This window comes from Sebastes umbrosus, chromosome 5 (assembly GCF_015220745.1).
Source record: "Sebastes umbrosus isolate fSebUmb1 chromosome 5, fSebUmb1.pri, whole genome shotgun sequence".
Lineage (NCBI taxonomy): Eukaryota > Metazoa > Chordata > Actinopteri > Perciformes > Sebastidae > Sebastes > Sebastes umbrosus.
The window spans coordinates 869,147-896,842 of NC_051273.1; the positions used below are offsets into that span (position 1 = coordinate 869,147).

General features: G+C 44.7%; 1 protein-coding gene across 5 annotated transcripts in view; it reads right to left on the bottom strand.

The window, feature by feature from the left end:
• Positions 1 to 2,964: 2,964 nt before the first annotated feature.
• herc2 (HECT and RLD domain containing E3 ubiquitin protein ligase 2) overlaps positions 2,965 to 27,696 on the bottom strand; it is a 54,423-nt gene continuing 29,691 nt past the window's right edge. For 4 of the 5 annotated variants that reach the window (XM_037771045.1, XM_037771044.1, XM_037771043.1 and 1 more), the window contains exons 45-90: positions 27,335 to 27,602; positions 27,087 to 27,229; positions 26,897 to 26,995; positions 26,645 to 26,813; positions 26,432 to 26,557; positions 25,606 to 25,714; positions 25,382 to 25,521; positions 25,098 to 25,288; positions 24,885 to 24,990; positions 23,270 to 23,361; positions 22,996 to 23,171; positions 22,695 to 22,806; positions 22,307 to 22,388; positions 21,982 to 22,216; positions 21,678 to 21,855; positions 21,385 to 21,466; positions 21,079 to 21,250; positions 20,844 to 20,988; positions 20,266 to 20,491; positions 19,229 to 19,403; positions 18,262 to 18,448; positions 17,282 to 17,425; positions 17,007 to 17,198; positions 16,767 to 16,920; positions 15,849 to 15,956; positions 15,632 to 15,763; positions 15,303 to 15,461; positions 15,092 to 15,210; positions 14,796 to 14,921; positions 14,551 to 14,706; positions 14,154 to 14,468; positions 13,849 to 14,063; positions 13,111 to 13,288; positions 12,707 to 12,868; positions 11,975 to 12,066; positions 11,751 to 11,890; positions 10,136 to 10,323; positions 9,773 to 9,970; positions 9,602 to 9,685; positions 8,190 to 8,331; positions 7,769 to 7,963; positions 7,385 to 7,497; positions 4,911 to 5,101; positions 4,725 to 4,830; positions 4,367 to 4,579; positions 2,965 to 3,807 (exon numbers count right to left, since the gene is read on the bottom strand). In XM_037771045.1, coding sequence (XP_037626973.1) covers positions 3,535 to 3,807; positions 4,367 to 4,579; positions 4,725 to 4,830; positions 4,911 to 5,101; positions 7,385 to 7,497; positions 7,769 to 7,963; positions 8,190 to 8,331; positions 9,602 to 9,685; positions 9,773 to 9,970; positions 10,136 to 10,323; positions 11,751 to 11,890; positions 11,975 to 12,066; positions 12,707 to 12,868; positions 13,111 to 13,288; positions 13,849 to 14,063; positions 14,154 to 14,468; positions 14,551 to 14,706; positions 14,796 to 14,921; positions 15,092 to 15,210; positions 15,303 to 15,461; positions 15,632 to 15,763; positions 15,849 to 15,956; positions 16,767 to 16,920; positions 17,007 to 17,198; positions 17,282 to 17,425; positions 18,262 to 18,448; positions 19,229 to 19,403; positions 20,266 to 20,491; positions 20,844 to 20,988; positions 21,079 to 21,250; positions 21,385 to 21,466; positions 21,678 to 21,855; positions 21,982 to 22,216; positions 22,307 to 22,388; positions 22,695 to 22,806; positions 22,996 to 23,171; positions 23,270 to 23,361; positions 24,885 to 24,990; positions 25,098 to 25,288; positions 25,382 to 25,521; positions 25,606 to 25,714; positions 26,432 to 26,557; positions 26,645 to 26,813; positions 26,897 to 26,995; positions 27,087 to 27,229; positions 27,335 to 27,602 — 7,308 coding nt within the window. In that variant the 3' untranslated portion in view covers positions 2,965 to 3,534. The remainder of the gene's footprint in view (positions 3,808 to 4,366; positions 4,580 to 4,724; positions 4,831 to 4,910; positions 5,102 to 7,384; positions 7,498 to 7,768; positions 7,964 to 8,189; positions 8,332 to 9,601; positions 9,686 to 9,772; positions 9,971 to 10,135; positions 10,324 to 11,750; positions 11,891 to 11,974; positions 12,067 to 12,706; positions 12,869 to 13,110; positions 13,289 to 13,848; positions 14,064 to 14,153; positions 14,469 to 14,550; positions 14,707 to 14,795; positions 14,922 to 15,091; positions 15,211 to 15,302; positions 15,462 to 15,631; positions 15,764 to 15,848; positions 15,957 to 16,766; positions 16,921 to 17,006; positions 17,199 to 17,281; positions 17,426 to 18,261; positions 18,449 to 19,228; positions 19,404 to 20,265; positions 20,492 to 20,843; positions 20,989 to 21,078; positions 21,251 to 21,384; positions 21,467 to 21,677; positions 21,856 to 21,981; positions 22,217 to 22,306; positions 22,389 to 22,694; positions 22,807 to 22,995; positions 23,172 to 23,269; positions 23,362 to 24,884; positions 24,991 to 25,097; positions 25,289 to 25,381; positions 25,522 to 25,605; positions 25,715 to 26,431; positions 26,558 to 26,644; positions 26,814 to 26,896; positions 26,996 to 27,086; positions 27,230 to 27,334; positions 27,603 to 27,696) is intronic. The other variant, XM_037771042.1, reaches the window with a different exon arrangement.

The following is a 27,696-nucleotide window of genomic DNA, read 5'->3' on the forward strand; positions in this document are numbered from 1 at the left end:
CTTTTTTTTACAGACTTTTTTTCGGACGTTTTTCCCGATTTTTGGATCTTTTTTTACAGACTTTTTTTGTCCGACATTTTTCAGATCTTTTTTTTCGGATATTTTTTCAGATCTTTTTTCAGACTTTTTTTTCTGACTTTTTTCACAGACTATTTTTCAGATTTTTTTTTCAGATCTTTTTTCAGATCTTTTTTTTCAGAAATTTTTTCACAACTTTTTTTTCAGACTTTATTTCAGATCTTTTTTTCAGATCTTTTATTTCTTATTTATTTTCAGACTTTTTTCAGATCTTTTTTTTCAGACTTTTTACGTCCAATATTTTTTAGATCTTTTTTTTCAGACTTTTTTTCAGACATTTTTCAGATCTTTTTTTTCAGATCTTTTTTCAGATCTTTTTTTACAGACTTTCTTTCCGATTTCTTTTCAGATCTTTTTTTGGACATTTTTGGGGTATATTTCTGACTTTTTAAGACATTTTTCTGACTTTTTTTGGACATTTTTCAGGGTATATCTGACTTTTTCTGACTTTTCTTCTGTCTTTCTTCGACCTTGTTTCTGACATTTTTCAGACTTTTTCTCAGAATTTTTTTTAGCTATCAGCTACAACGCTCTGACACCCAGAAACAAACCTCTATGATCTTTTGTCATTTTTGATAATCTAAAGAACACATTTTCTTGCATTGGCCTTTCTAAAATGTGCAGTGATGAAAGTCACTATATTCTGTTGTGACAGACCGGATAAGAAAAATAAAGTATTTTTTGAACATGAAAGCATGTAAACATGTTCTAGTAGAAACCCAAAATACAAATATGAATCTGAAAATGAGTGTGATATGTCTCCTTTAATGTACTTTTATTGTTAAATACAGCTGAGTATCATGCATTGTTGGGATGTTTTGATGGACCTACGTGCTAATCATCACTTTTATTGCTGCCACTAAGATTTTAAGATGCATAATTGTTGTTTTGTTCCATTTGATGTAAATCTAATGGACAATAAAGTACTTTTCAAGGCTGTCATTGGAGTAAAGTCCTGAATTACTGTGCACAGACTCATAAGCAATAGATAGAAATCTGTAAAGATGATTAAAACCTTGTAGTAATATAAGAATGCAACATGAACACAACCAGTAACAGGAGTTCCTGCTGCTGTGATTTTATGTAACCGACTAACACACGAGATGAAGGAGGCCGTTCATTCCTCGTCTCCCTCCCTGGCTGTAGAACAAGCACCTGACTCCCTCCAGCATAACGTACGCTGTGATTATTACTGAGAAAAAGCACTAAGTCCACAAAGAATGCTAATGATATCTAAGCCAAATCAAGCCTTCATAACACAGACAGAGTTTCTCTCTCTCACGCCTTTGAACTGCTCATGAATCAACGTCGGAGGGAGAAGTGGAAACACAGTTTACTACGAGCCGAGACGCCGAGAGGAATGTGTAACGAGTGAGTCGAGGTTCTTAAAATCCATCACATCACATCGCCTCCTTTTCTCAACACATGAGGGAGGCGCAGCCCCCATGATGCTCTGCTGACAACTGCACACACAGAGGGAATTATGGGGGATTTCTTTAATCCCAGTGGGTCAACAGTGATGTCCAACACGCCACCGCCACCGCCACTCCCGCTACAACCTCCGGACCACATATTGAAACGGGATTCTTCAAGAAATCAAAAAGAAAATCTGATTTCATTTGGTCTAAAGCTCCGCCCGGCGAGACGAGGGAACCCAAATGAACCTCTGACCCAGTTTGGAAACATTCAACCGAACAGCAGCATGTTAACCCGTTCCAAACCAATAACCAATAACCAATAACCAATAACCAATAACCTCCATCCAGACGACAACATGATTTAGATAGAAGATTTATGAAGCATTTTGAAATGATTAGAAACGCCGCTTCTATCAGTTTGTGTTTGACTTGTTTTTCTAAAAACCTTCCAGATCCGGAGCATCGTGTGATGGGGTCACACCAGCCGCAACGCCAAATCCAGCCAGGGGCGAAAAGTGGCGCCACTTCTGGCACCCTTGCTTTGACCACGCCCATCTTCCAACTCAACCTCCATTTTGATCTCAGCCGTAGTCTGTATATAAGAGGTGGACGTGGTCGCCATGACGTCACACATTAGTTTGTGGACGACGGTTTTGAAGCCTCAAGTTCGCCACTTTGGCCGTCTCTTCTTGGTTTTTTATTTTTTGTCCGTCACCATCTTGGTTTTTAGCAATCTTGTTTTTTTTGCTGTTACTATCTTGGCTTTTGGCCGTCCACATCATGTTTTTTTGGTCATCTTGTTTTTTTTGCCGCCACCATTTGGGTTTTTCGGCCGTCGCCATCTTGGTTTTTTGCCGACACCATCTTGGAGTGTGTTCCAAACCGCGTACTTCTGTATTTACACTACTTTGAGTGCATAAGTGCGTTCACACTGGGAAGTACGGCAAAATGCAGTGCACTCAAAGTACCCGGATGTTGTACTCTAACGGTCAGATGGTTGAGTGTGGAACGCTGGACACTTTCCACACTCAACTGTCGCCATCTTGGCTCCGTAGCGGAAGGGGCGGAGCCACGACCACGACCACTATTCAAACAGACGTAGATAACAGAATAAAACAATACAAACAATACAATACCGATGCATTTTCAGCCAACAGGAGGACACATCGTAGGGGACGACGTTGGAAACGTAATTTCCACTCTGCTTTCATTTTTTTCAGAAGATGTTTTGGCGGGTAGCGAGCCGCGGTCAAATGTTGAGATCGTCATTTCCGGTCAGTGCGCCGCAGAGTATTCGATTTGAGACGATCCTACCCCGCTGAAATTTACGCACTACTCAAGTGAGTACAGAGTGCACACAGTGCACTACATTGAAGTGTACTTCTGGAAGTACGTGGATTGGAACACACTCTTGGTTTTCTGCCGACACCATCTTGGTCATTTTAATAAAACCATCCGACGGCTCGAGTCATTTTTCATTTAAATTTATTAACAGAAATGTATTAACATTTAATATGCAGGAATGAGACCTTCTGTGAATACATGGCACAATCATATTATATACATTCTTTAAGGAGACAGTGCACAGACATGGTGGAGGGGGGGTGAATCTTAAAATGACCCTTCAGCGGGCTCGGACTGGCGTGAGCGGAGTGACAAACACTGTTTAAGTTAAAAATGTGGTTTATAAAGAAACATGGCTGTTACCAAGAAACAAAAAGTAATACTACTGTTCTGTCGTACATCAACTTCTATATACAAACTAGGGAGGTAATAGACACGGACCAGAGGGAGGGATCTACCACAGTGCTGTTTGTTTGATAACTGTAACAATATACATAATTCTCATGTAACACAACAATTACATGTGCAGCCGATCACCCCGCTTCATTTGAAAGAAACTAAATTAGAGCACTTCCTCTCTTTAGCTTATAACGCTTTTAAAGCTCATTGCACGTTTTTCCCCCACAGACGTTTGTGTCTTCGTCGAATGCCTGCATGAATATGTGTTTTTATTAATAAGGTGAGACTCTCCGGATCAGTGTCCCGTTAAGTAGTCCTGGGTGGAGTCCGAAGCGAAGGAGTCGGCGTCCTCGTTGTCGGAGTCCTCGCTGCTGTCGTCGGCGGCGGGCTCCCCGGACAGGGCGATGCGGGCGTAGTCGTCGGTGTCGATGGACTTGCAGAAGTGAATGGCGTATTTCAGTTTCTCCTCCAGCACCTGTTTACACGAGTACCTGGGCAGCTTCAGCAGGAAGAAACACGTGTAGGACTCTGGCAGGAAGTGGTCCGGAGGGTTGTACTTATCCAGCACCTACGGACAGACAACATGGCGTTCTGAGTTTCTCTGGATCAGGTCGGGAGAAAGATGGATTTATACGTCTGCGTTAGGGGGGCTTTGCTGTTCCGACGGGCTACATGCACGGAAAATCTACAAAACATGTCAGAAAAATGTCCGAAAAAAAAGATTTGAAAAAAAGCCTGAAAAAAAAATATCTGAAAAATGTCTGACCAAAAAAAGTCTGAAAAATGTAAAAAAAAAAAAATAAAGTCTAAAAAAACGTCCGAAAAAAATATCTGAAAAAAAGTCTGAAAAAAAAAATCTGAAAAATGTCGGACAAAAAAGTGAAAAAAAAAAAAACTCAAAAAATGTCCGAAAAAAAAGATATCTGAAAATAAATATTTGAATAAAAAAATATCTGAAAAATGTTGGGAAAAAAAAAGTCTGAAAAAAAAGACCTGAAAAATGTCGGACAAAAAAAGTCTGAAAAAAAAGCCTGAAAAATCCTACTAAAACGCACTCCGTGTGATCACGGCTTCTTTAAAAGGAGCTGAATTCGGTGCTTTTTAATACTTTTATTTTTCCCACTCACCTGCACCACAAAGTCCCGCCCCCGGAAGTCAGCGATGGTGCGCGGCAGACGCGTGCGCCCCCAGACGAACCTCAGGAACAGAGACCTCTCCGTGTTGGAGAAGGACTCCATCACCTCCCAGAACCACTGGATGAGCGACGACGTGGGCTCCACCCCTTTATACGTGGCCACTGACTTCAGCAGGTGGAGCGGGATGTCGGGGCTTCCACACACCTGAGAGGAGAGGAGGAGATGAGGAGAGGAGGAGAGGAGGGGAGGAGGGGAGGAGGAGAGGAGGAGGAAAGGAGACGTTTAGCGTTACAACCAGCAGCTGGAGGAGGACAGAGGCGACGTCACCACCGTGAAGCTGCTCACTCACCATCGTCTCCAGCTCGTAGCCGGTGAACAGCGACAGCAACGGAACGGGAACCACTCGAGCCATTCCCTCACGCACAGCAGAGACCTGCTCGTCAAACTCATGGAGCCTGAAGAAACCAAACAGGAAGTTAAACACAAACACGACTTCGATAGAGTACGTTCTGTGTATTCAGCGTGTGTTTCTCACCTGTAGTTAATCGCCAGGCGGACGTACTCGGCGCGGTTCTCCAGGGTGATGTGGGAGTACTTGGAGCTGAGCTGGATGTCCTGGCCGCTGGCGTTGGGCACAGTGAAGGGCAGCGTCATGGCCTCGAACTCCTCCGCCGTGGCCTCGTTGTCCCGGATGTACATCAAGCCGGGAATAAAGTCCTTATCAACCTGGAGACAGATCACCGCTTCATATTACATCCATTTAATGTCTCTTAAAGGGACAGTTCAGGTGTTTCTCAGTGGGGTTGTATGAAGTTCTTCTACAAATCTATATCAGTTTAAGTGTACGCTATATTTAGAATATGTTCACCTCTTTACCTCGCTGTCGAAGCTGTTATCTTCGCTCTCTTCAAAGCCACCAGACTCCATTCACATAATGCATATACATAAATATTTTTATGTATATTTAAATATATACAATATTTTCTTTGTAACGTCTTAACTTCCTATAACAGTGTTGGAGCCAAAATAGATTAGTAATTAAGAATAAATGTAATTTATGGTGCTGTTAGACCCTCACGTTAATAAAGGGTGCAGGCCTCTGCAGTAGGAGAGCAGTGAAGATGTTGTTTTTGAAAGGCTAATCGCCAACAAATATGGACTGAAGCAGAATATTTAGTCAGATAAAAACATGTGAATTTTCCATAAATGAAGTTACAACACTAGATTTATTTCAAATGTTTGGATCACACGAGTCAGAAATAATCCTACGCAGCTGCCACTGGAATCAAATTCTACTGATAGTATAATACTAATAATATTAGTGTAGCTTGATCCGACACTGTGCAGAAACACCGGCTTTAAACAGAAGGTGGCCTAAATAAAATAATCATTTTAAATAGTTTTACATAAAGTCTTTAGTATAAACTATCCAGTAAGTGTGTTATTATGGTCACACAACAACACAAACTAACTAACCAATAGAGGCAGCGTTAGACCAGCAACTCCTGTTCTGAGAGGTAAAATGACTGTTTTTGTGAATGGAGTCTGGTGGCTTTGAAGAGAGGGTAGATAACGGCTTCAGTTCCCCGTCAGAAAGGGCTGTCAGACAGCGAGGTGAAGCAGTGAACATATTCTAAATATAGCGTACACTTAAACTGATATTGATTTTTTTAGCTGATGCCTCCGTCCACAGCAGTACATTGCTTTGCTCCCGTGCTGCTACTCCTGTCTGTTTCTACTAACTCCATCTACTGTAGTAATACACTGACTATGGAGAAACATGTGAACTATCCCTTTATTAAAAACCCAGAGGTTCACCTGGTGTGTGCATTCATTCATTCATTCATTCATCTCTCTGTGTGCGTATTTCTGCCCTCGTGCTCACGTCACAGTTGTTCCCGTGAGCTCTGCTCCTTCTCCGGTCCTATGCTGGATCTCTAACCTTTCTGATAGCTCAAGGGGCAAAAACCACAAAACAAGAGCAGCTCTGTGAAGGAAAAAGAGGCCTTTCTACCCCCCCCGCTGCAGTATTCTCTCAGTGACGGTTCAGGAGCTCATGATCACAGCGTGAGGGCAGGAGTGGACTCCGACAACAAAAGATCAGATTGTGACTTCTCTTACTGAGATGAACTCAGATCTGAGGCTCTGTGGAGAGAGCAGGTACAGTCTGAAGTGGTTCTCACTGTCATTGTGACTTCTCTTACTGAGATGAACTCAGATCTGCAGCTCTGTGGAGAGAGCAGGTACAGTCTGAAGTGGTTCTCGGTGTAGAGCTGAGCTGATGGGCTTAAGGTCTAATCTGAGGAGGAATGTATAGGAGCGGGTTCGTTCTCCAAGTTATAATGCAGATCATGAGGGGTTGTGATATTATATAATGTCTGTTATTAAGAGAGACATTCCTTCTTGTAGCTGGTAGTTAAACAAGTAGAGAACACGGGACTTAAAATAATGTACAACACTAAGATGCTCATCACTAAACAATCAGCCTCATGAAATGTGAACTGAACGGCTCAAACTCCTGTAAACTGACCTGAGGAAAACCACCTGTTCATGAGTAGGTGCATGTTTTAGAGAGATTAGATCAGGAGGTTTTCAAAGTCTCAGACTCTGGGTCTCCACTCAGACAAAGCTTGGAGAAAGGCGCCCAGATAAACACCAGATAAATCCCTTCAGAACAGTTCTGTATGTACGAGTGGTTCTAACATGAGGCCCGTTGTTTGTTTTTTTTAAAGTTATTTTTTGGGGTGATTTTTTTAAGTATTTATTGATAGGACAGTGGATAGAGTGTTGGAAAGGGGGAGAGAGAGAAATGACATGCGGAAAGGACCACAGGCCGGATTTGAACCCGGGTCCACCGCTGCTAGGACTGAGCCTTGGCCATACATGGGCGCTCGCTCTACCGACTGAGCTAACCAGCCGCCTGAGGCCCGTTGTTTGAACAGTTAGATTCTCATCATCATCATCATCATCATCATCAGTGTGTAGAGAGCAGCGGGGTGGCGTACGTACCTCACTGAGGTCAGCGATGGTCAGGTTCATGCCTGCCAGCTGTTTCCACACCGGCTCTGCCAGATTCAGACTAAGAGGGCTTCCGGTCCGGATGGCGATGCCCAGGAGAACTCCTGCAGACACAGCGAGGCCGAGAGCATTAAAACACATCAAAACCACAAACTGACTCTGACTCTGACTCTGACTCTGACTCTGACTCTGCAGCAGCAACAATAAAACACAGAACTATCTGTAATAAGTGGAGCGTGCTGGACAGCGGCGGTGGCCAGGTGTTTTATCAGTGGAAACGCAACATGAAGCATTTTAAAATAGAACATGCAGAGTTTGAGTTTATCAGGGATTACCAGCCCAGAAGACCTGACGGGGAGATTAACTGGATTATACCTAGGAAGCGGAACATGCTCATGTGAAGAGGGGACTTGGCCGCGGGGTTGAGCAGGAAACAGTCCCGGTTGGCGCCCGACTCGTCGCGGCCGTTGGGGGTGACGATGAGCAGCGGGGTCAGGGCGTTCTGCAGCTCCTCGCACATTTCGGCGATGGACTCGCTGTAGCCGCCGCCGCAGTCGTCCACGGACTCCCCTGAGAGGGAAAACACACAAACAACAGTAGTTAACCCTTTCAGCTCTGCAGTAGGTCATAACTGACAGAATCCTCAGCTTTCTGCGGCACAAAGAACGAACGCTCTCGCTACTCTAGTTTTTAAACAGGACATAGGAAGGCTGAGGAAACGCTCACAGCTCTGTTTATAAAGAATAACCCATCTGAGACGTCTGGGAGAGGCGGACATGACAGCGTTAACACATACCCACAAACTTGACCTTCCACACCCGGTGAGGGAGCAGCAGGCTGTCGGGGCTGAACGAACTCATCTTGGCACACATCTGACCAAACACAGACTTGGTCCCGTCGGGACCCGCCAGGCCTCCTTTACTACGGGAACGCTTCACCTGCAGGGCGAAGAGGAAGAAGAGGAAGAAGAGGAAGAAGAAGAAGAAGAAGAAGAAGAAGAAGAAGAAGAAGAGATTAGGGTTTGTTTCTGTTCTGTGGTTAATAACTTCCTGCTAGAGGGAGAGGAAGTACTGATGGGCATGAGCTCCTGGATATGACAGCTCTACATGGGGAGGTGCTGGGGGGGTAGGGGGTGAGGCAGTGGTCCGAACCGAGAGTCTAAACCTCAGTCCAGGAACCCTGCAGACACATCACACAACCACACAGCACAGAACAATCCCCTTATGAAAGACATCACATGTGAAGCTCAGGAGGCCGTCTGGATCACAGCCTCACAGTGAGAGGAGGAGGAGGAGGAGGGAAGTACAGTAGGACACTTGAAGAAAGCAGATTATGAGCAGGCATTTGTATTTCCTACTAGTGTTGCAAGGTATACCGATACTGGAAGGGTATCGGTATACCCTGCTGTACGATACCCCGTTTATTAGTACCGCTACTTTAAGAACGACTACATGATATCAGCCCGGTTATAGCCTGACGGGGCCGTCGTAGGGCGTCGACTCGGGAACGATAAATGAGTGTCGTGTGTGAAAATCAATGTTTTTTTATCTTGTGTAGTGTGTCATAATATACGACAACAGACGCCGCGTCTGGGACGCGTCTGGGACGCCTCATGACGTTCCGACAGAAAGTGTAGCATGTTTGATTTTTTATTTTTCTGTTGCTTTCCACGACGTGTTCCATCACGGCCGTGAATCTGACCGGCTGAGCACAGACGCTGTAAACAGAAGCACATGGCTACTTATTATGCACAATGATGTCATCGTGTTCTGGGCGTAACAGGAATCAAACCAATCAGAGTGTCGTCTCCCATTCCCTTTAAAAGCCAGGTGCACCTGCAGCGGGCTTATTGCTACTTAAAAGGAAGATTCAGCAGACTGGAGAAGCGAGCGGTTTTCTGCATTCAGATCGTGTGAAGTGTGAATTCATTATATGATAATCAGCACCAGATTAAAACATTATTACTTTCCGATGCAGCCGACAAGTGGCTCAGACCGGCTGAGCGGAATCCTCCGGAGCGTAACGCGCGGATCCATCAGCCTCAAAACGCCGCCGTTTAGAGTTCTGCCATCTAGTACTCCATTACTTTACCTGATGTTTTAGGTTTTTGCCGTGGTATCTTTTCAGTATCGGTATCGAGGTATTTCAGCAGGGTATCGTATCAAAGTCATAGTTTTGGTATCCTGACAACACTACTTCCTGCGGTACCTGTATCCTGTTGAGCTCCACCACAGGTCCGTGCTGTCGGTCCCTCACCATCGTGGCCTGAACCACCTTCCTGAAAGCTGCTTCCTGTTCACCAGATAGTGATATAAAGATATTAGTGCCGAGCAGAGATTAGGTTTTATGAACATTAAGATCTATTACTCTCTCTCTCACCTTGCCCTGGGAGATGAGGATGCCCCTGAGTGTGTCGAAGCCCACCGAGGGTCCGTGGCCCGTCTGACCCAGTCGGCCCTCCAGGTCGAACATGGGGATGCACGGGCAGAAGAGCTCGGAGATGTGATGCAGCAGCAGCAGCCGGTTCCTCAGAGCCATGATGGGGATCTCCTGCAGGTGGTTGTACTCCATGGGAACCTTCAACACATCACACAGACGGTCTCAGACGGTCTCAGACTGACAGCATGAAAAAGTCTGCTTTGCTTTAATGATGCTTCTGACTGTAAATCTTTTACTGCCATCTACTGGAACAAGTACTAAGTCCAGTATCTAAAGGATGACAGTGTCAGTTCAGTTCAGTACCTGAGCGGGCAGTTTGCCGGCGTTGGTGGGCTTGCTGGTGGACCAGGCGAGAGTGTGAGCAGAACCACAGGCCACCCTGTTGATCTTCTTGCCCTGCAGCGCCGCCACCAGCCGTGGCCTCTGGATGGCGTTGGTGGTCCCGTCTCCAAGTTGGCCCTCGTCGTTGTCCCCCCATGTGTACACTTCTCCTGAGCCAAACACAACAATAAAGCCTTTCTGTGGAGCTGCAGACGGACTTTACATGTTTACATGCCCACTGATATTCCACCACTATACAGAATACTAATGAGGATGAAGAACTGTGTGATCTGCTGATATTATTCAGGTTTTAGGAGCATTCTTTAGATACATGTATAACGCACATTCACTATATGAGTCTCAATCAGGGTTTTTACCAGTGTTCATTTCCTTAACTAAAACTATGACGAAATATGTTTGTCAACAAACTTTTTTTGCCACGACTAAGACGGGACGATGACGAGACGGCACCGACGTCTTTAAACACTAACATGACAATATCAAACATGCAATATCGTTGATGAAAAAGATGAGACTAATATGTAGTTTAAACAATAAAACTTTAGCAAAATCTATTTATTTTGTCACCTTCCACCTTCTCTTCCCCCCTCTCTGTCACAAACATACATACATGCAAACACGTGCGTTAATCAACCCGCTGAACCCGACCAGCAAACTGTCAACTTTATGCATCATAGTAGCACAACTGTCAGGACTGATACAAGGAGGTCAGAGACGGACTGAGCACCGCCGCCGCCGCCGCAGAGAGAGAGACAGAGAGGGGAGGAGACGGTGGAAGGTGACAAAAATAAATACATTTTGGTAAAGTTTCCATGTTTTTAAACAAAATTTAAGATCTGAAAAATGTCAGACAAAAAAGGTCTGAAAAAAAAGATCTGAAAAAAAAAGATCTGAAAAATTTCCGAAAAAAAAGATCTAAAAAAAAGTCTGAAAAAAAAGTCTGAAAAATTTCCGAAAAAAAAGTCTGAAAAAAAAGTCCTGAAAAAAGTCTGAAAAAAAAGTCTGAAAAAAAAGATCTAAAAAATGTCTGGAAAATATTTCTGAAAAATTTCTGAATAAAAGTCTGAAAAAATGTCCGAAAAAAAAGATCTGAAAAAATGTCCGAAAAAAAGATCTGAAAAATGTCCGAAAAAAAAAAGTCTGAAAAAAAGGATCTAAAAAATGTCTGAAAAAAAAGATCTAAAAATATTTCAGAAAAAAAAGATCTGAAAAATGTCTGAAAAAAAAGATCTGAAAAATGTCCGAAAAAAAAGATCTAAAAGAAAGTCTGAAAAAAAAGATTTGAAAAATGTCTGAAAAGAAAGTCTGAAAAAAAAGATCTGAAAAATGTCTGTAAAATCTATAGTCATGGAAAAAAAGGTCATTGATGAACATATTTCGTCAGAGTTTTAGTTAACGAAATGAACACTGACCACGTCGTCTGATCTGGAGTGGATGTAGCCTTAGTATGAATGTCTTTCTTGTAATAAAGGCAGAGTATTTTGTGCATGTAAACGGCGTCACTGGAGAGAGATCTTGTATAATAAACTGACACATGAGGGGAACACGTGATGATGCGTAAAAAGGTCGACCCTACCATCCTCCGTGCAGCACACACAGTGCAGCGACCCCGTGGCGATGGCGATGACCTTCTTCCCTTGCAGCCCCTGAACCTGTCGGGGTCGCCGGACGTGGTCGTCAGAGCCGTGGCCCAGACGGTGATAGTCCCCTTTCCCCCTGAGAACCACACGATACGTTATATACACACAGCGGATCCATCTCACCTGTAACAGCAACAACAGGACAGGTTAATGTACCTACCAGGTGTACACAGCTCCAGACTTAGTCAGAGCCACAGAAAACTGAGAGCCACACTCCACTTTGACCACCCCGAGGCCCGTCAGAGAGTCGATCTGAAAACAAGAAATGAATTCATCAATCATGTGACGGAGCGTTATGAGAAACACTTCAGAGCTCTGAGATTGAGCCATTCATCCACCACAGTGAGCAAACACTGTGCCGAGAGGATATCATCTTGATGAGGGAGGTTACTGGTGTTTTACTGCTCTTCTGAAATTTAAACTTATTCAGAGCTGTGAAAACTAGGAAGACACGTTATCCTGGTTTTAGCTCCAGTCCACTGGATCCCTGTACCTTTTAGAGTCGATGTTAAGATAGAAGATAAGATAGATTGCTCTTAATGGTCTGGGATTGACTTCTACTGCTGGGTTTTTATATTCATATTGGACAGGTAAACTAACATTTGCATAACAAGCATATGACATATACACGTTCACTCTCCTGTGCGTCACTCAGAGCAATAAATCGATTATCAAAATAGTTGGCAATTAATGTTTTCTTCTTCTTTGCATCTCTACTTGAACGTAGAAGCTGTGACTCCTGATCTTAAACAAGGAACAGAACTCTCTGTTGCTGAGCTCGTAGCGTTCATCAGTCTCTTCCTGTATAAAATAACTGGAGGGAAGAAGACACGAGTATAAAGTGATGTCTCTGCCGACCTCCGGTTGCTCCCCGCTGAGTAAATTGCCTCACCTTCATGGGGATTTTGCAGCCGTCGCTGCCTCCGCGACCCAATTTGCCGTAGTCTCCGTCTCCCCAGGACCAGACCATGTCATCGTCTGTTAGACACAGCGTCTGGGCGTCCCCGCTGCCGCAGGCTACGTCGATGACCCTGTGACCCTGCAGTGCATCCACCTGGATAAAACCACACAGACGCAGACATCAGCTTCACCTCGCCGTGACCGTCTGGGAAAACCTCGTCGCAGTGAGGCAGAGTGAACAGCTTAATTCCTGTCCAAACACCGTCATGTCGCTGAAACACTTCAGGTCGACACTTATCGTTCCCAGCCTCTTCAGTTTAATGACAAACCTCAAAGGGACAGTTCATTATAACGGCACGGTATGATCTGAGATGTGTGAGAAACTGAGCGACTGACCAGCTTTGGTTTGAGCTGATCCTCGCTGTCTCCGTGACCCAGTCGTCCGTAGCGACCTTTGCCCCAGGTGAAGAGCTCTCCGCTGGCAGTGATGCAGGCGCTGTGGGCCCCTCCGGCGGCGATATCCACCACCTCCACCCCCCTCAGGGACTCGATCACACGAGGACGGTCACAGGGGCTGAAGTCAAGAGGAGTCACTGTTACTATAGAAAACTAGAGGAGTCACTGTTATTATAGAAAACTAGAGGAGTCACTGTTACTATAGAAAACTAGAGGAGTCACTGTTACTATAGAAAACTAGAGGAGTCACTGTTATTATAGAAAACTAGAGGAGTCACTGTTACTATAGAAAACTAGAGGAGTCACTGTTATTATAGAAAACTAGAGGAGTCACTGTTACTATAGAAAACTAGAGGAGTCACTGTTATTATAGAAAACTAGAGGAGTCACTGTTACTATAGAAAACTAGAGGAGTCACTGTTACTATAGAAAACTAGAGGAGTCACTGTTATTATAGAAAACTAGAGGAGTCACTGTTATTATAGAAAACTAGAGGAGTCACTGTTACTATAGAAAACTAGAGGAGTCACGTTTCCCATTCTAAATCAAAAATTGATCAAAATGAGCTTTCAATTTCAATCATTGAAATCAAAAGCTGGATCTGCAATTCTCCCGGTATTTTTGATTTCTATTGTGTGTGTTGTGAAGTGTAAACTGAAGGAGTGATTCAGTCCGAACCTTCTGTTCCCGTGACCGAGTTTTCCGTCCTCCGCCTCCCCCCAAGAGTAGACCTCTCCCTCTGAGGACAGCGCCAGGCAGTGCTTCCCTCCAGAGTTCACCGCCACTTTCCTGATGAAGACGTGTTGGATGGACTCCAGCAGCGTCGGCGTGGACACCGACTCCGTGCCTCCGATACCCAGCCTGCCCCCGGCTCCGTATCCTGTTGCGTACAGCTACAGGATCAAGACGAGATATATATATATATTAGTATTCTGATGTCGTTGATGAAAACCGTAGCGAGTGATTAAAAAGGAGAGACGGACCTTTCCATCAGCGGTGACGGCAAACAGAGTCTGCTCCCCGCCGATGAGCTGCACCGGCCGCAGGGTGGCGAGGGCTTCGGTGGGAGTGGGCACTTTGACCTTCGCCCCCTCGATGCCCCCCAGCTGACCCCTGTGGTTGTGACCCCAGCCGTAGATGGTGCCGCTCCCCCCGGCGGAGAGGGTCCAGTCGTCCGGCCGCCGGTTCATCCACTGAACGAGCTGCTCGTCGTGCTCGCGCTTGAACAGGTCGTGGCTCTCGTGGAGGCCGTTCATGCTCTCGTGATCGGCCATAAGCTCACGGATCTTCTTTGTGACCTTCAAAAGGGTTAAAAATAATAAGGTTTAGAGGAGGATTAAGAACATTCTCAACGCGTGATGAAGAAACCTGCACGCTCACCTCATCCAGGAAGGGTCTCGGCTGAGAGGTTCTCTTGTCCAGAGCCACAGCGACTCTGGAGGCGGTGCAGTACCGGCGGAACCAGGCCCACTTATGGGTCTCAGCACAGCAGGGTAAGGTATCGAGCTCCAGGTCGCAGGCAAGAGCAACCAAGACCTGGAGAAAATGTTAACATTAGATTCCCTAATGATCACATAGCCAGACCCGTCTGCAGCGCTGTGGAGATGGAAACAGTGTGAGCGTACCTTGAAGAACGGACTGTGAAGCAGCTGCTTTCCTCCCCTGACGATGGGGTCCTCGTACTCGTACTGCCTCTGCAGAGCCTCTGGGAGCCCCTTCACGAGAGCAGCCAGAGCACTGCCTGTGAAACTCTGAGAGAAAACACATCATCACTCAATTACATCATTATTAAAAATATTAAAAAGATAGGCCTCATTTTACTAAATAGGGGTTCCATTTATTATCACAGTGTTTGATGAATAAATCTTTCAGTTAAGCTGTTAACGAGTATCTTTGATCGCTGGGATCACAGTGTGCTCACCATAGAGCGAGCCTCGCCCTCGCTGTCACCCAGCAGCCTGTTGATGTTGATGGACTGACCGTACTCGGTGGTCAGGAGCTTCCGTAGTCTCTGCAGAGCCCACATCCTGTGTCCAGCAGCTGGAACACAATCAAACAACATGAATATATATGTATTTGTTTGTCTATAATAAAGCCATTACATGGTGGATGAGGACGATCTAGTATTGTACCTAGTGCGCTAAGCTGGGCACAAGCAGCGAGGGAGGCGGCGAGGCGAGGCACGATGCTCCTGTTGGAGGCAAAGTTGAGCCTGAAGTCCAGCAGACAGGTGACCAGGTCCATGGAGGGGCAGGACAGGATGCAGCGGTCAGACAGCAGGTCTTTGGGACCTGAGGAGAGAAAAGGATCAGTGTCACGAATGTGAGTGGATTTCAGAAACACACCCTGTCAACTGGTGTATGTATTAGTGTGTGAGAGGTTTATTAATGTACAGAGGCTGTTAGTTACTGGTCCCTCTGTGTAGTTTAACATCTGGTTGTTCGTGTGTGATGTGTCTCACCAGCAGCAGGCATGATGGGGTAGACGGTGAAGCGCCATCCCCAGCCGTTCACGGAGCCGTCACTGGTGAATTTCCACTTGAGTTCATCTCCTGGGATCCGTAACTCGCTGGACCAGTCGGACCACTCCCGACCTGAAACGCACACGCAGCGTTAATGTTTGATTCGTCGGCAAACACTCAGTGACTCTTCATCTTTTTAGGGTCTTCCTCTCATCACCTGATCGGACAGAGACGATCCTATTGGCTCCATCCATGATGGTTAACGGGTCGTGGCGCCGCTCAGTTGAACACTGTCTGTCAAACTCTATCCTCAGACCTTCAGCACCTACAAGACACAATAAGAGATGTTGTTTACATCCAGGAGACGAGTCACAATGATCTCCAGCAGCATCCTGAACATCGTCTGGCTCTTTCAATCAGTGTTCATACAGAATTTAAAGTACTTTTTCAAGCACAATTTTTTCATTTTCAAGGAGTTAACTGTATAAAGGGCCGGTCCACCTGGATTCTTTTCTGTTTGTTTCAAATGGAAACGCCCACTCAGCCACTCTTTGTGCGAGACGGTGACGTAAAGCGGAGTGATTTCTGCTTCTGAGCAATTTAATTATAATGACTTGTTGAGTCAAAATATAAGACAGCATTATGTGGTTCATTTGAATTTCAAGGACTCACTCATTCACTCATCTTCAACCGCTTATCCGTGAATATCACGGACAGGATTGGTGACAAAGCGCAGCCCTGGCAGAGGCCAACCCCCACCGGAAATGAGTCCCACTTACTGCCGAGAACCCGAACACAGCTCTCGCTTTGAGACAGCCCCTCCAAACCCAAGGGCTTCAGCATTTCTAGACTTTTTTCAGATCTTTTTTCGGACATTTTTCAGATCTTTTGTTTAAGACTTTTTTTTCGGACTTTTTTTGTCCGACATTTATCAGATCTTTTGTTTCAATCCCCGGGGCTTTGCCACTGTGGAGTTGTTTGACTACCTCAGTGACATCCACCAATTTCAAGGACTTTTAAAGCAATTTGATATAAAGGGGCTATTTTCAGGGTTTTCCCTCAAAATTCAAGCACTTCAAGCACCGTTTGTGAACCCTGCCCAATAAGTGGAACTCAAGCGTAAAATAAAGAATACCTGGGATCTTCACGGTGCCGCTGGTGGAGGTGTCGTCCGTGTACGGATGGCTGCTCTCTACAACGACGGGCTGGGAGGACAGACGGCCGCTCTGAGAGTCCGTGGCGACGTCCTCTAACTCGGTGACACACAACTCCAGCAGCATATCAGCAACCTGCAACGCACCAGAGACGTTGAATGTTAACCAACATCCTGTGAATCAGGAGGAGGCCTACGTGGAATCAGAGTCCAGTAAATCACCTGAGGATAAGCGGTACCCATGCCAGACAGCACAGCAGACAGAACCTCCTTGCCCTTCTCCCCAGAGCGACAGGACACCGCCAGTTTGAGCAGGTCCACCATCACACGGGTGTCATCGGGAATGAGCAGACTGGTGAACTCATCCAGGTACTGAGGCTCTGGACCGACCACTTTACTTGTGTTCTCAGAGTCCTAGACGTGAACGGGAGAACATGAGGTGTTAGGTACAGGAGGCTGCTGGCGTTCATGTTAGTTGTGTTGTTAGACAGACGGACCTCTTTAGTCTTGGTCATGGTCTCAGCGATGATGCTGGCTGCTCCGGGGTCATCGGTGACGGGGATGAACGGACGCGACGAGGCTCCAGAGGCGGAGGGAGTCATCGCTGATGACGGGGTGACGGCATCTTCTGATGACGGAGCCTACTCACACACACACACACATAACACACACACACACACATGACACACTTGGTAGCACCGTGGTCACACAATTCAATTTTCTAAATGTCTAAATAAAGTGCATTACTATGACGGCGTATTAGGTGTGATTACAGGTAAAAAATAATAATTACGGAGCCGAGGGAGGGGAGGAATATTCGGTGAAAAAAACACTATTTTTCCAATTTCTCTCATAGATTAACAACTTTATAATCTCGCAAATGTATGATTTCTTTTTGGTTAATTTACCTCTTTTATCTCAGAAATTCTGGGAAAGTGACTGATAAATATTGCAGAAAGTAACTATTTAAATATATGTATATTTGAATACATTTTTAAAGCGTTAAATTTCAGAGTGGAATTTGGTGTGGTGGCATCCGCAACCTCAAAGCAGAGTGTATGGTAGCAATAAATGCAGTTTTGTATGAGCTTATTCTAGTACTTTATTTAAACTATTATATCATTTTAATAGAGCGCTATAACGAATGTATTATGGCCTGTATTCAGGACTGAAATCTAAAAGGATTCAAACTTTAAGACCCAGAAAGAAAATGGAGAAAGTTGTGGTAGAAAACTTGGAGTTGTGATTCTGATCAAAGTCCTTTGAGAGTTTCTGGTGTCTCCACGTTGGACCCAAATATAGTTTGCTGATGGCTGCATCTGCACACCTGGTGAAAAACTGCACATTGCTCCGGTTCCTGTTTTACAGTAAATCAGCACAAAATGCAGTCGAGGCAGCGCTTCTATGACGGAAACAAAGAGCCAAACAGCACGAGAACACCCTCACTGAAAACAGGGCTGGTGTTTGTGGTCCTCACCTCTCCCTTCTTGTCTTGCCAGGGGTTCGGGCTGACTCGCTCCTCGCTTTCAGGCAGGACAGGAGGACCTTCTTCATCACTCACGCTGGATGAGGAAGAGGAGTCTGACAGGGGGACGGGTGAGCTGGCAGGACACTCTGCTGGCAGGATCATGCTGGCTGGCATCAGAGCTCCGACCACGGCGTCCCTGGAGAAACAACACAACACAACGTGTCCCGTCAACAGTAACACCGACTGATGGTTCCATCATTTAGAGGTCAAACGCACTTTCATCTCATTCTGTTCAGACGTCACTCATCTGATTGTAAACGCAGCAGTTAGGATGTTTAATAGTGATCCTGGCTCAACAATTTAAACGTTAACCGTTAACGTCCCAAAGCACCTAAATCAGTCACACTTTAACTGACTTCTTGTTTAATTTATGTATTTGTAAACACTTTTTATGAGAATGTAATTTTCAGACATCTTTGTGAATACATCACGTCATTGATTCCGGGCTAAAATCACGAGTATTTCCTTATTAATAAATCCAATTGCAAAAGAATTTTAGGTTTTTCTTTCAGATTTATGACTTTATAATGTCAGAATATTCAAGTTTTTTTCTCAGAATATTACCCCCCTCCATAATTATTAGCGATGTGGTTCCTAGACAAAAAAAACTCAATTTTTTCTTTTTATTTTCTTGTAAATTTGTGATTTTTTTCTCGTATATTTATGACTTTATAATCTCAGAGATTATTAAATTTTTTTTCTCATAAATGTATGTTTTTCTCTGAATATTACCCCCCTCCCTTAGCAACGTAATTATTATTTTTTTTTTTACCTACAATGGCCCTATTACACCGGTGTACGGCTGAGAGTGTAGCGCGAGAGGGGGATGATTTGAGACGAAGGTCCTCAGCCAGACCTGAACTGGTCGTGTCGCTGTAGCATCAGAGGCTTCTGACCCACCAGGATTCAAACATACCTGGCATACATGATCTGGAGCGCCGACAGCACGTGAGACAGAGCCTGCTGTTTGGCCAAGTTTCCGTCCAGACTGAGGAGGATCTTTGCCAGGGAGGGTCGATTCGGCTTCACGCTGCTCTGCCCGCTCATCTTGTTGTTCACTGCTGACGACGAGTCGCTGTCTGACTGGACGCCTGCAGCGTACGACACCAAAACAAGGACACACGTCAAGCATCCTGAAACCGGCTCCAGACATTATCACACAGATTCACCAAACTACTTTTCAAGGAACATATGGTTCCTTCAGTCCGTTGCTGTCTGCGTTTCCACCGCGGTCTAAAGACCTGTGAATATTAGGCAAATTAGTCCGCTGACGTATGAAAAGACATCAGGACATGCGACGAGGACTGCTGGCGGTCACAGCAGTAAACACACTCTGCAGCCTGACGTTCCGTGTGTCGCCTGTTTCATCTAAAAAACACATTCGATTTTGTCTCACTGCGACGACATTTACTACGACATATATTTACTGATGCACGTTGGATCTAATGAATGAAATGAAACTAAGAGCGTAAAAATCATCTGTTAATATATATGATATAATAATATATTCATATTAGGGATAAAATAATATGAAATTGGCTGAGACAGAAGCAAAAGAATGATAATTTAGCACCACAATGTCAAGTGCAGACAATGCAGGAACATGGAATGTGAATGAAAACAACCTTAATGTCAGCTTTCATTTTGTTGTTTGCATCCACAACATATAACAAAAACAATCTGATTAAAAGTGGTGCAGCATCCGATCAAATGTTCAGATCAAATGTTCAGATCAAATGCAAATAATAGAGTAAAACAATCCCATCACTTGAGTCCAAAATTTCACTTTTATCAGCTTGATTCAGACCCTGGTCTGACAACGACAGAACAGCGCCCCCATGTGGACAATCTGATAAACATTTAAGAGAAAAAGTTGAAGTAGTTGCTGAGCAGGACTGACAAAGACTGGGTAGGTGGGTTGTGTTATGAGGCTGCGAGGAAAGGGAGGATTACCTAGATAGGACGCTCCGAGGGAGTCCCTGGCAGTCTGAAAGAGGACCGGCTCATGAACCGAGGGCGTGGTCACGTCCACGGTGGTCCAGGCCACGCTGTGGGAGGAGCCACACGCCACTCGAGTGATCTTCTGTCCCTCCAGACCCTGAACCAGGGTGGGCTTCCTGTTAACTGTGGTGGTGCCGTTCCCCTGCTGACCGTGGTCGTTGTCGCCCCACGCAAACACCTGACGGAGAAACACAACACCCATGACGGGATCTCACTTTGGTCAGTGGTTTAGGTACTTTAAATGATTCTTTGAGCTGCTCTAAAATAAAAAAACAACTACTTAATTGTCCATACTTTTAGATAAACTGCTGATATGTGAAGGAACCTTGAAAAAAAAGGAAAAAGTAAAGCATCGCTCCAATCTTAACAACCTCTTTAAAGGTGTAGTTTGTAAGATCTGGTCGAAATTGGCAGTTTAACAGCAAAGGTCAAAGGAAGAGTGAGAGTAGATAAATAAATAAATAAAAACTCACACATCTGGACCAGAGCCACGGAGGTAAATCTGCTTCCTTATAAGACTCAGTACCAACCTGTCCTGTTTCTGTAACAGCCAAACAGTGCAGCGCTCCAACAGCAACATGGACAATCTTTTTGCCCCTCAGTCCCTCCACCATCTGGGGCTTCCTCACATGCACGTCGGTGCCGTGGCCCAGCCGGAAGTAGTCTCCTTTGCCCCTGTTAGGAAACACAAACCATGATCACTCACTGGGAAACAAAAAGGACTAATGATTAATGATCGGTCGTCGTGTCATTCGTCCATCTCACCAGGTCCACACGACTCCAGACTTAGTGAGAGCCAAAGAGAACTGAGCTCCACACTCGATCTGGCAGACGCCCTGCCCATTGAGCCTCTCGATGTTCTGGGGGATGTTGCAGCCTTCGCTGCCTCCGCGACCCAGCTTCCCAAAATCCCCGTCACCCCAGGAGAACACCAACCCTGACACACATTAAAACATACATTATTAGAACTAGAGAGTGAAACACATCTGTCTGAGACAAATGAAACAACACTGGGACTCCTCAGAACATAAACCTCCAGTGCTACTAGTGGAAGTACATTAACAGACAAACCTTCATCAGTGAGGGCGAGAGTTTGAGCGTCCCGGCTCCCACAAGCCACCTGGATAACACGATGTCCCAGAAGCACTTTCACCTACACGACACAGTCACAGCAAGAAGGAGTGAAGAGAATATAGTTACACAGTTCACAGTATACGTGGAGTCATAGCAGCAAAACAAGCTCTTCACATGGTAACAGGAAGTTATTGGTAGGCTTGTGCCAACTGGCGATCGGAAGAGCTGCAACGATTAATTGATTAGTTGTCAACTATTAAATTAACTGCCAACTAGAGAGACAGACGTACCAGTTTAGGCCTCAGCTGAGTCGTGTTGTCTCCGTGTCCGAGGCGGCCGTATTCCCCCAAACCCCAGCTGTACAGCTCCCCGCTGGAGGTGATCGCCGCGCTGTGAGAGCTGCCACAGGCGATGTCACGGATACGCTTGGTCTTTAGCGCCTCAATCAGCCGAGGCTTGTCACAGTTCCTGAGACGGAAAAACAAAAATCATCATTAGAAAGTCGTCCGTAACGCTGCATCACGGAGACGTTAAACAGAACTTTGAACTATTTCTCTCTAAGATGTGAGCAGGATCTGTGCAGAGACAACATACATTCTGCTGAAGTGTCCCAGCTTGCCGTCGTCCCCCTCTCCCCAGGAGAAGACCTTCCCGTCCACAGTCAGGGCCATGGCGTGGCGCCCCCCAGAATGCACGGCGACCTTCTTCACCACGTAGTTACTGAGCGCAGTGATCTGACGGGGGATCGGGATGGTCCCGCTGGACAGGCCCAGACCCAACCGGCCGTTAGTGGCCTCCCCACAGGCGTAGATCTTCCCCTCCACCGTCACTGCAACAGGGACACAACAGTTACATACAACATACAACATACATGCTATATAACAACATATATGTTATATTAAAAACATTTATCCCCCACCTGCAAAGAGGCTTTTGGAGCCACCGGCCACTTGGACCACGTTGAGAGCAGAGAGAGTTTCAGAGAAGGAGGGAACTTTGATCTGTGAAGGACACAAACAGAAGAGATTAGAGACGCAGCAGCTTCTCCCACCGGCTGTAGAGTCTCTCTAGACTGCTGGTTATACAAGTATACATCCTCAAATGTGCTTATCAAACAGTAATGTTATATAATGACAAGACAGAGCATTTGCCTGGGATCACTGGTGGAAAGTAGCGAGGAAAACACCTTTCAATTCAAAGCTCAAACTACCTTTGTTAGAGCTTTAAAGAGAAGATTTGAGGCATCATGCAAACCACAGGCTAGTTTAGCTATTAACTAATTTTGGGTCAATATACACAAGCAGCACCTTGGAGCCCTTGAGTCCTCCCAGCTGGTCCTTGTCATTCAGCCCCCAGACGAACACTTTGGTCCTGATGGTGGCTGCAGACTCCAGTCCTGAGGACTTCTTCCGGGCCAGACTAGAGAGGACAGAAGAAGAGCACGCAGTGAGGTCCTGGATTAAGATACGACAGCAGACACACAGGATCTCTACATCCTCAATTTACTGGTTCACTTATCAAACTGATCGGCATGCATTGGTAGAAACCTCCTGCCAACAAGCGTTTGACCACCCAACACAGAACCATTAGTTCCCTGACCCGTCGTACCTCCCGGTTGCAGTCTTGTCATCCTCCTCTTCCTCGTTGTCAGAAGCCAGGAAAGGGACCGTGGCCAGGTCTTCGTCCTCCGCTCTGATGCGTCCAACGATGCAGAGCCCGTGAATCTTGCAGTCGATACCAGAGCTGCGGCACTGCTTGATGGCAACCTCGATGTATCTGTGATACTGAGGAGGGGTATGGGGATGACATCATTCGTTATTACAACACTAGTTTTAAAGGTAATAAACACTATTAGAAGCTGACGGGGTCGTAGTCTACCAACCTCAGTACAGTCACTGAGGAGAAGCACTGTGGTGTCTGTGGGATTGATGTTTATCGTCTTCAGCTCAATCAAGTTGTTCAAAGAGCTTCCACCTGTTTAATAAGAACAAAACACACTTTAGTTCTGATGATAAAAACATCAAGAACACCACGTCGTTTATACAAGAGGAACTAAGAAGAAGAGCAAACAAAGGTTACAAATGCACAATATAATTTTTGAATTTCAAAAACACATTAAAAGTTGCTATGATGTCAAAAAACTGCCATAGAATTATATATTATAATTTTCTGTCACCGAGTTCATTTTTTATCAAACATCAGTCCTGATCATGACTACCAAACATTTATTCATTTTTTCAGAATTTTACTTTTTGTTTACATAATGAAACTGTTGTTGTTTTCTGTAAACTAAATGCTAGGGGGGGTTTTATTTCTCCACAGTCTGGGATATATCAATGATTAGTAACAACATTGATTTTGATGCATTTTAATTTTTTGTGCAATGTCAGATTAAATAAATGAATGAATGAATGAATGAATAAATAAATAAATAAATAAAACCTCCGACTTGTTAACTTAGAGGACAAAAATGTCCCCTTCTTAAAACTGCTATAAAACACTATATATATATATAAAATCATATTTTTTCACTGAGTCATAACTACCAAATATTCATTCATTTTCAGAATACTAACCCTTTAAATGTCAGTTTGTTTACATAATGATTTTTATGAAAAAAAAAATTTAAACAAAAAACACAAAAATGGAATTATTGTCTGTATACTAAATACTATTTAATTTAATTTAATTGATAAATGACTCAATAAATAAATGTAGCAATAATAATATTAAAAATAAATGTAGCCATTAATTGATAAAATGTGACATAAATTGATATTTATGTTTTAATTTGCTTCTTTATTTATTTACTGTATCTTTGTATTCATTCCCTTATTTATTTACTCTTCTGTGTGACAGCCCCCTCATTTGAATAATGAGGCAGAAATGCATAAAGAAATGTAAAAAGAAATGTGTAAAGAAATGTACAAAGAAAGGAATACAGAAATAAATACGTTTAGGGAAATAAATAAGGGGTAAAATGCAGAGGGAAAATCATGCATGAATAAATAAATAAATACATAAAGAAATATAAAATAAGTGCAAAAATAAATAAATAAATAAATAAATAAATGAATTAATAAAACTAAATAAATAAATAAATAAAAGAAGAGTAATAAAATAAGTAATTAATACAAAGATAGATAAATAAAGAAGCAAATTAAAACAGAAGTATCAATTTATGTCATATTTTTTATTAATTAATTAATGGCTACATTTATTTTTAACATTATTTTTGCTACAGTACATTTAATAACATATTTATTTATTTATTTATCGAGTCATTTGTTTATTTATAAATTAATTTATTCATTCATTTATTTATTTTTATTTTGGCAGGTTCCGTATGGCCGTGGGATCAAACATTGTGGTTTCAATGGGGAGATCTGAGTGTCTGTATATTATAGACTTATTATAGGAGCTCAGGTTCAACTTCTAAAATGAATGTCATTTAATGTATTAATTAGTGATGCAGAAGGGTTACTTGAACAACATACCTGACACGACCACTAGTGAGGGCATGTAGCTGCTATCCGCCGGATCCACAGTCATCTTCAGTCGGTGCACGAGAATGTCTGGGAAGAGCTCCAGACGGATCCAGTGCTGTGGAGGAGAGAACGACGAGTCAGCTGATGCATCACACTTTAATATGAAGCTACACTAAATAGACGGTCGGCCAGCTCATTGGAGTATGCAACTCAATCTCTTGCCTTTCCCTGCGAGCCGGAGGACTGCCAGCACTGATCACTGCAGTCGATGAGGCGCGACGCCTGGTTCACGGAGGACGACACGTTGAGGCTCTTGACGGCACGGGACCAATCGTCTATCAGCATCCCGCGCTGGCTGCTGTGATGCTTCTTCAGCTGTTTCCCTGAGCGGCCGCAGAACGCTGGAGACTGGCCTGATTATGTGAGGATGAGATGAACGAGGTTTACACACATGAACACACACCGAGGAACACCACAGATACCATCGGGGTGAATGTGTGACTAACCGGGCTCGTTGATTCTGCCGAAGGAATGCCTGGTGTTGTGTTTGCGGGTCTTGAAGCAGTTTTCACAGAAGTCGAAGTCGTCACAGTTCCTGCATTTGAACCTGGGGCCGTTTATCGGGAACATCTGACAGCCATCGCACCTGCAGACAACGCACGCTGCATTGGAACAACATCTGGAGATACGCAGCTAACTGGACAGACAGAAACATTAAACACATCCGTACCTCACTCCGGGGTGGACACTGGGAACCAGCTCCATCTCAGACAGCAAACCGGTCCAGTGGGACTGCTGAGGGAAGTCCACTATCACGTCCTTCCCATTGGCACTGAAAGCTAAAACACAACATTCAGCTCTGTTAGTACAGAAGAGAGTGGACTCAGCTAACAGCATCTCTAATGGACGGGTCCATCTGCATTCTTTTCCGGGGTTTTCAAAAGGGAAACGTCCACTCAGCCAGTGACGTAGGTTACCACAGTAAGCTAATCAATAAGGTTATGAATAATGTGAACACTAGCACTAGCTGAGTCAACGTTAGCTGTGTTAAGTTTGGAAATAAGTGAAAGAAGTTTGGTTGTACGTATACTCCGTGTTCTGAGAGGTAAAATTACTGTTTAAGTGTACACTATATTTAGAGTATTTTCACCTCTTTACCTCGCTGTCAGACAGCCCTTTCTGACAAGGAACTGAAGCCATTATCTATTCTCTCTTCAAAGCCACCAGACTCCATTCACAAAAACAGTAATTTAACCTCTCAGAACAGGAGTAGCTAGTCTACCGCTGCATCCATCAGTCAGTTAGTTTGTGTTATTGTGTGACTTTCTGATCTGAACTAACGTGGCGTCCACAGCAGTACACCGCTTAGCTTCCTGCCGGTACTCCTGTCTGCTTCTCCAAACTGGGAGCACGCAGACCGCCATCTAAGTTACTGTATTAATACACTGACTATAAGGATGTTATATATACTGTACATGTAGCAGCGTCATCATCCTGTGATCGGAGCATCCTTAACTGAAGATACTGAATTTAAAAGGCTACAGAGATCGACTCACCTTTCACAACCCCGACACTCCTGTGAGTCACGGAGCCCCATTTGTACTTCGGCGTGGTGACGGTGGGCTTCACCCTCACTTTGTCACCAATCTTTATATGGGAGGGAGAACTTTGTGGCGGGAATCCTGGAAAAAAGACCCAAACGTGTCAAAGGGTGAAGAGAAAGCAACAACTATTCAGCATCAGATGACGTTAAAATCCCATAATCTCACCCAGCAGCTCGATGTGGATGTATCGGACCCAGTACGTCCCTCCTTTCTGCTGCCAGTCACACTGCACATTCAAGTCATGAAGCCCGTCTCTGTCCAACTTGATCACTTTCCCCACATCTCCGTCATACACTTCCTCGTACGTTCTGCAGCACTTCACCATCATCCCCACCTGCACAGAAGTCAGTGATCCGTCAGACTGGTGTCACATTTCATTAAGGACAGAGAATCTTAAGAAAAGGCTGCTGCTCTCACCTGAATGTTCTCTCTCACATACACAGCATAGTCATCGTTGCTTTGGAAGTCTGATCTCTTCTTAAACGTCTGGCTCTCAGTCACCACAGCACCTGGAGGCTGATGTTACACATACAACTGTTGTTAATCAGGAGGATTTGACAAGTGACTCGGTCCATTACTGAGAGAAATAAAAGAGAAGGGGATGTACCACGGGGAACGTGGGCTCGGCCTCCTCCAGCTCCTCCAGCACCTCCTCATCGGAGTATTCATCAGACACGGTGTCGGCGTCCGACAGCTCCGTGACGTGAATGTCTGGATGGTCCAGCAGCCAGCCCACCAGAGCCTCAACACCTGACGAATACGCTCAATTACTCTCCAAAAGTACATCTCAAATATTATCATAGCGACTCAAATGTATTCTCTGCAGTGACAGCTACAGAGTATATGAAATAATACCTGGGACACCAGAGGCGCTGCCGGTCGTTCCAGACAGCGACTTCAAGGCGAACTCGATGTTTTTGCGTGGGAAGCCCATCTCCATCAGCTGGAGGACGATGGGTAAGGGAGGGACGGGGGAGGTCTTCTGCTTCTTCTGTTTGGGAGGTCGGACGTGTTGTATGGTGACGGGCGTGGTGGCCTCGCTGGAGCTGCTCTCCTCAAACAGTGGAGAGGACGGGTGGGCCGATTCCACGGCCAGGTACTGACACACGGCCAGAGCTGCAGCCTGAACACACACAGCCATAGACACACAGATGAGGACAAACCCAATACACCAGGGACCGGTTGCACAAAGCACCTAAAGTTAAGATTTCCCTTTA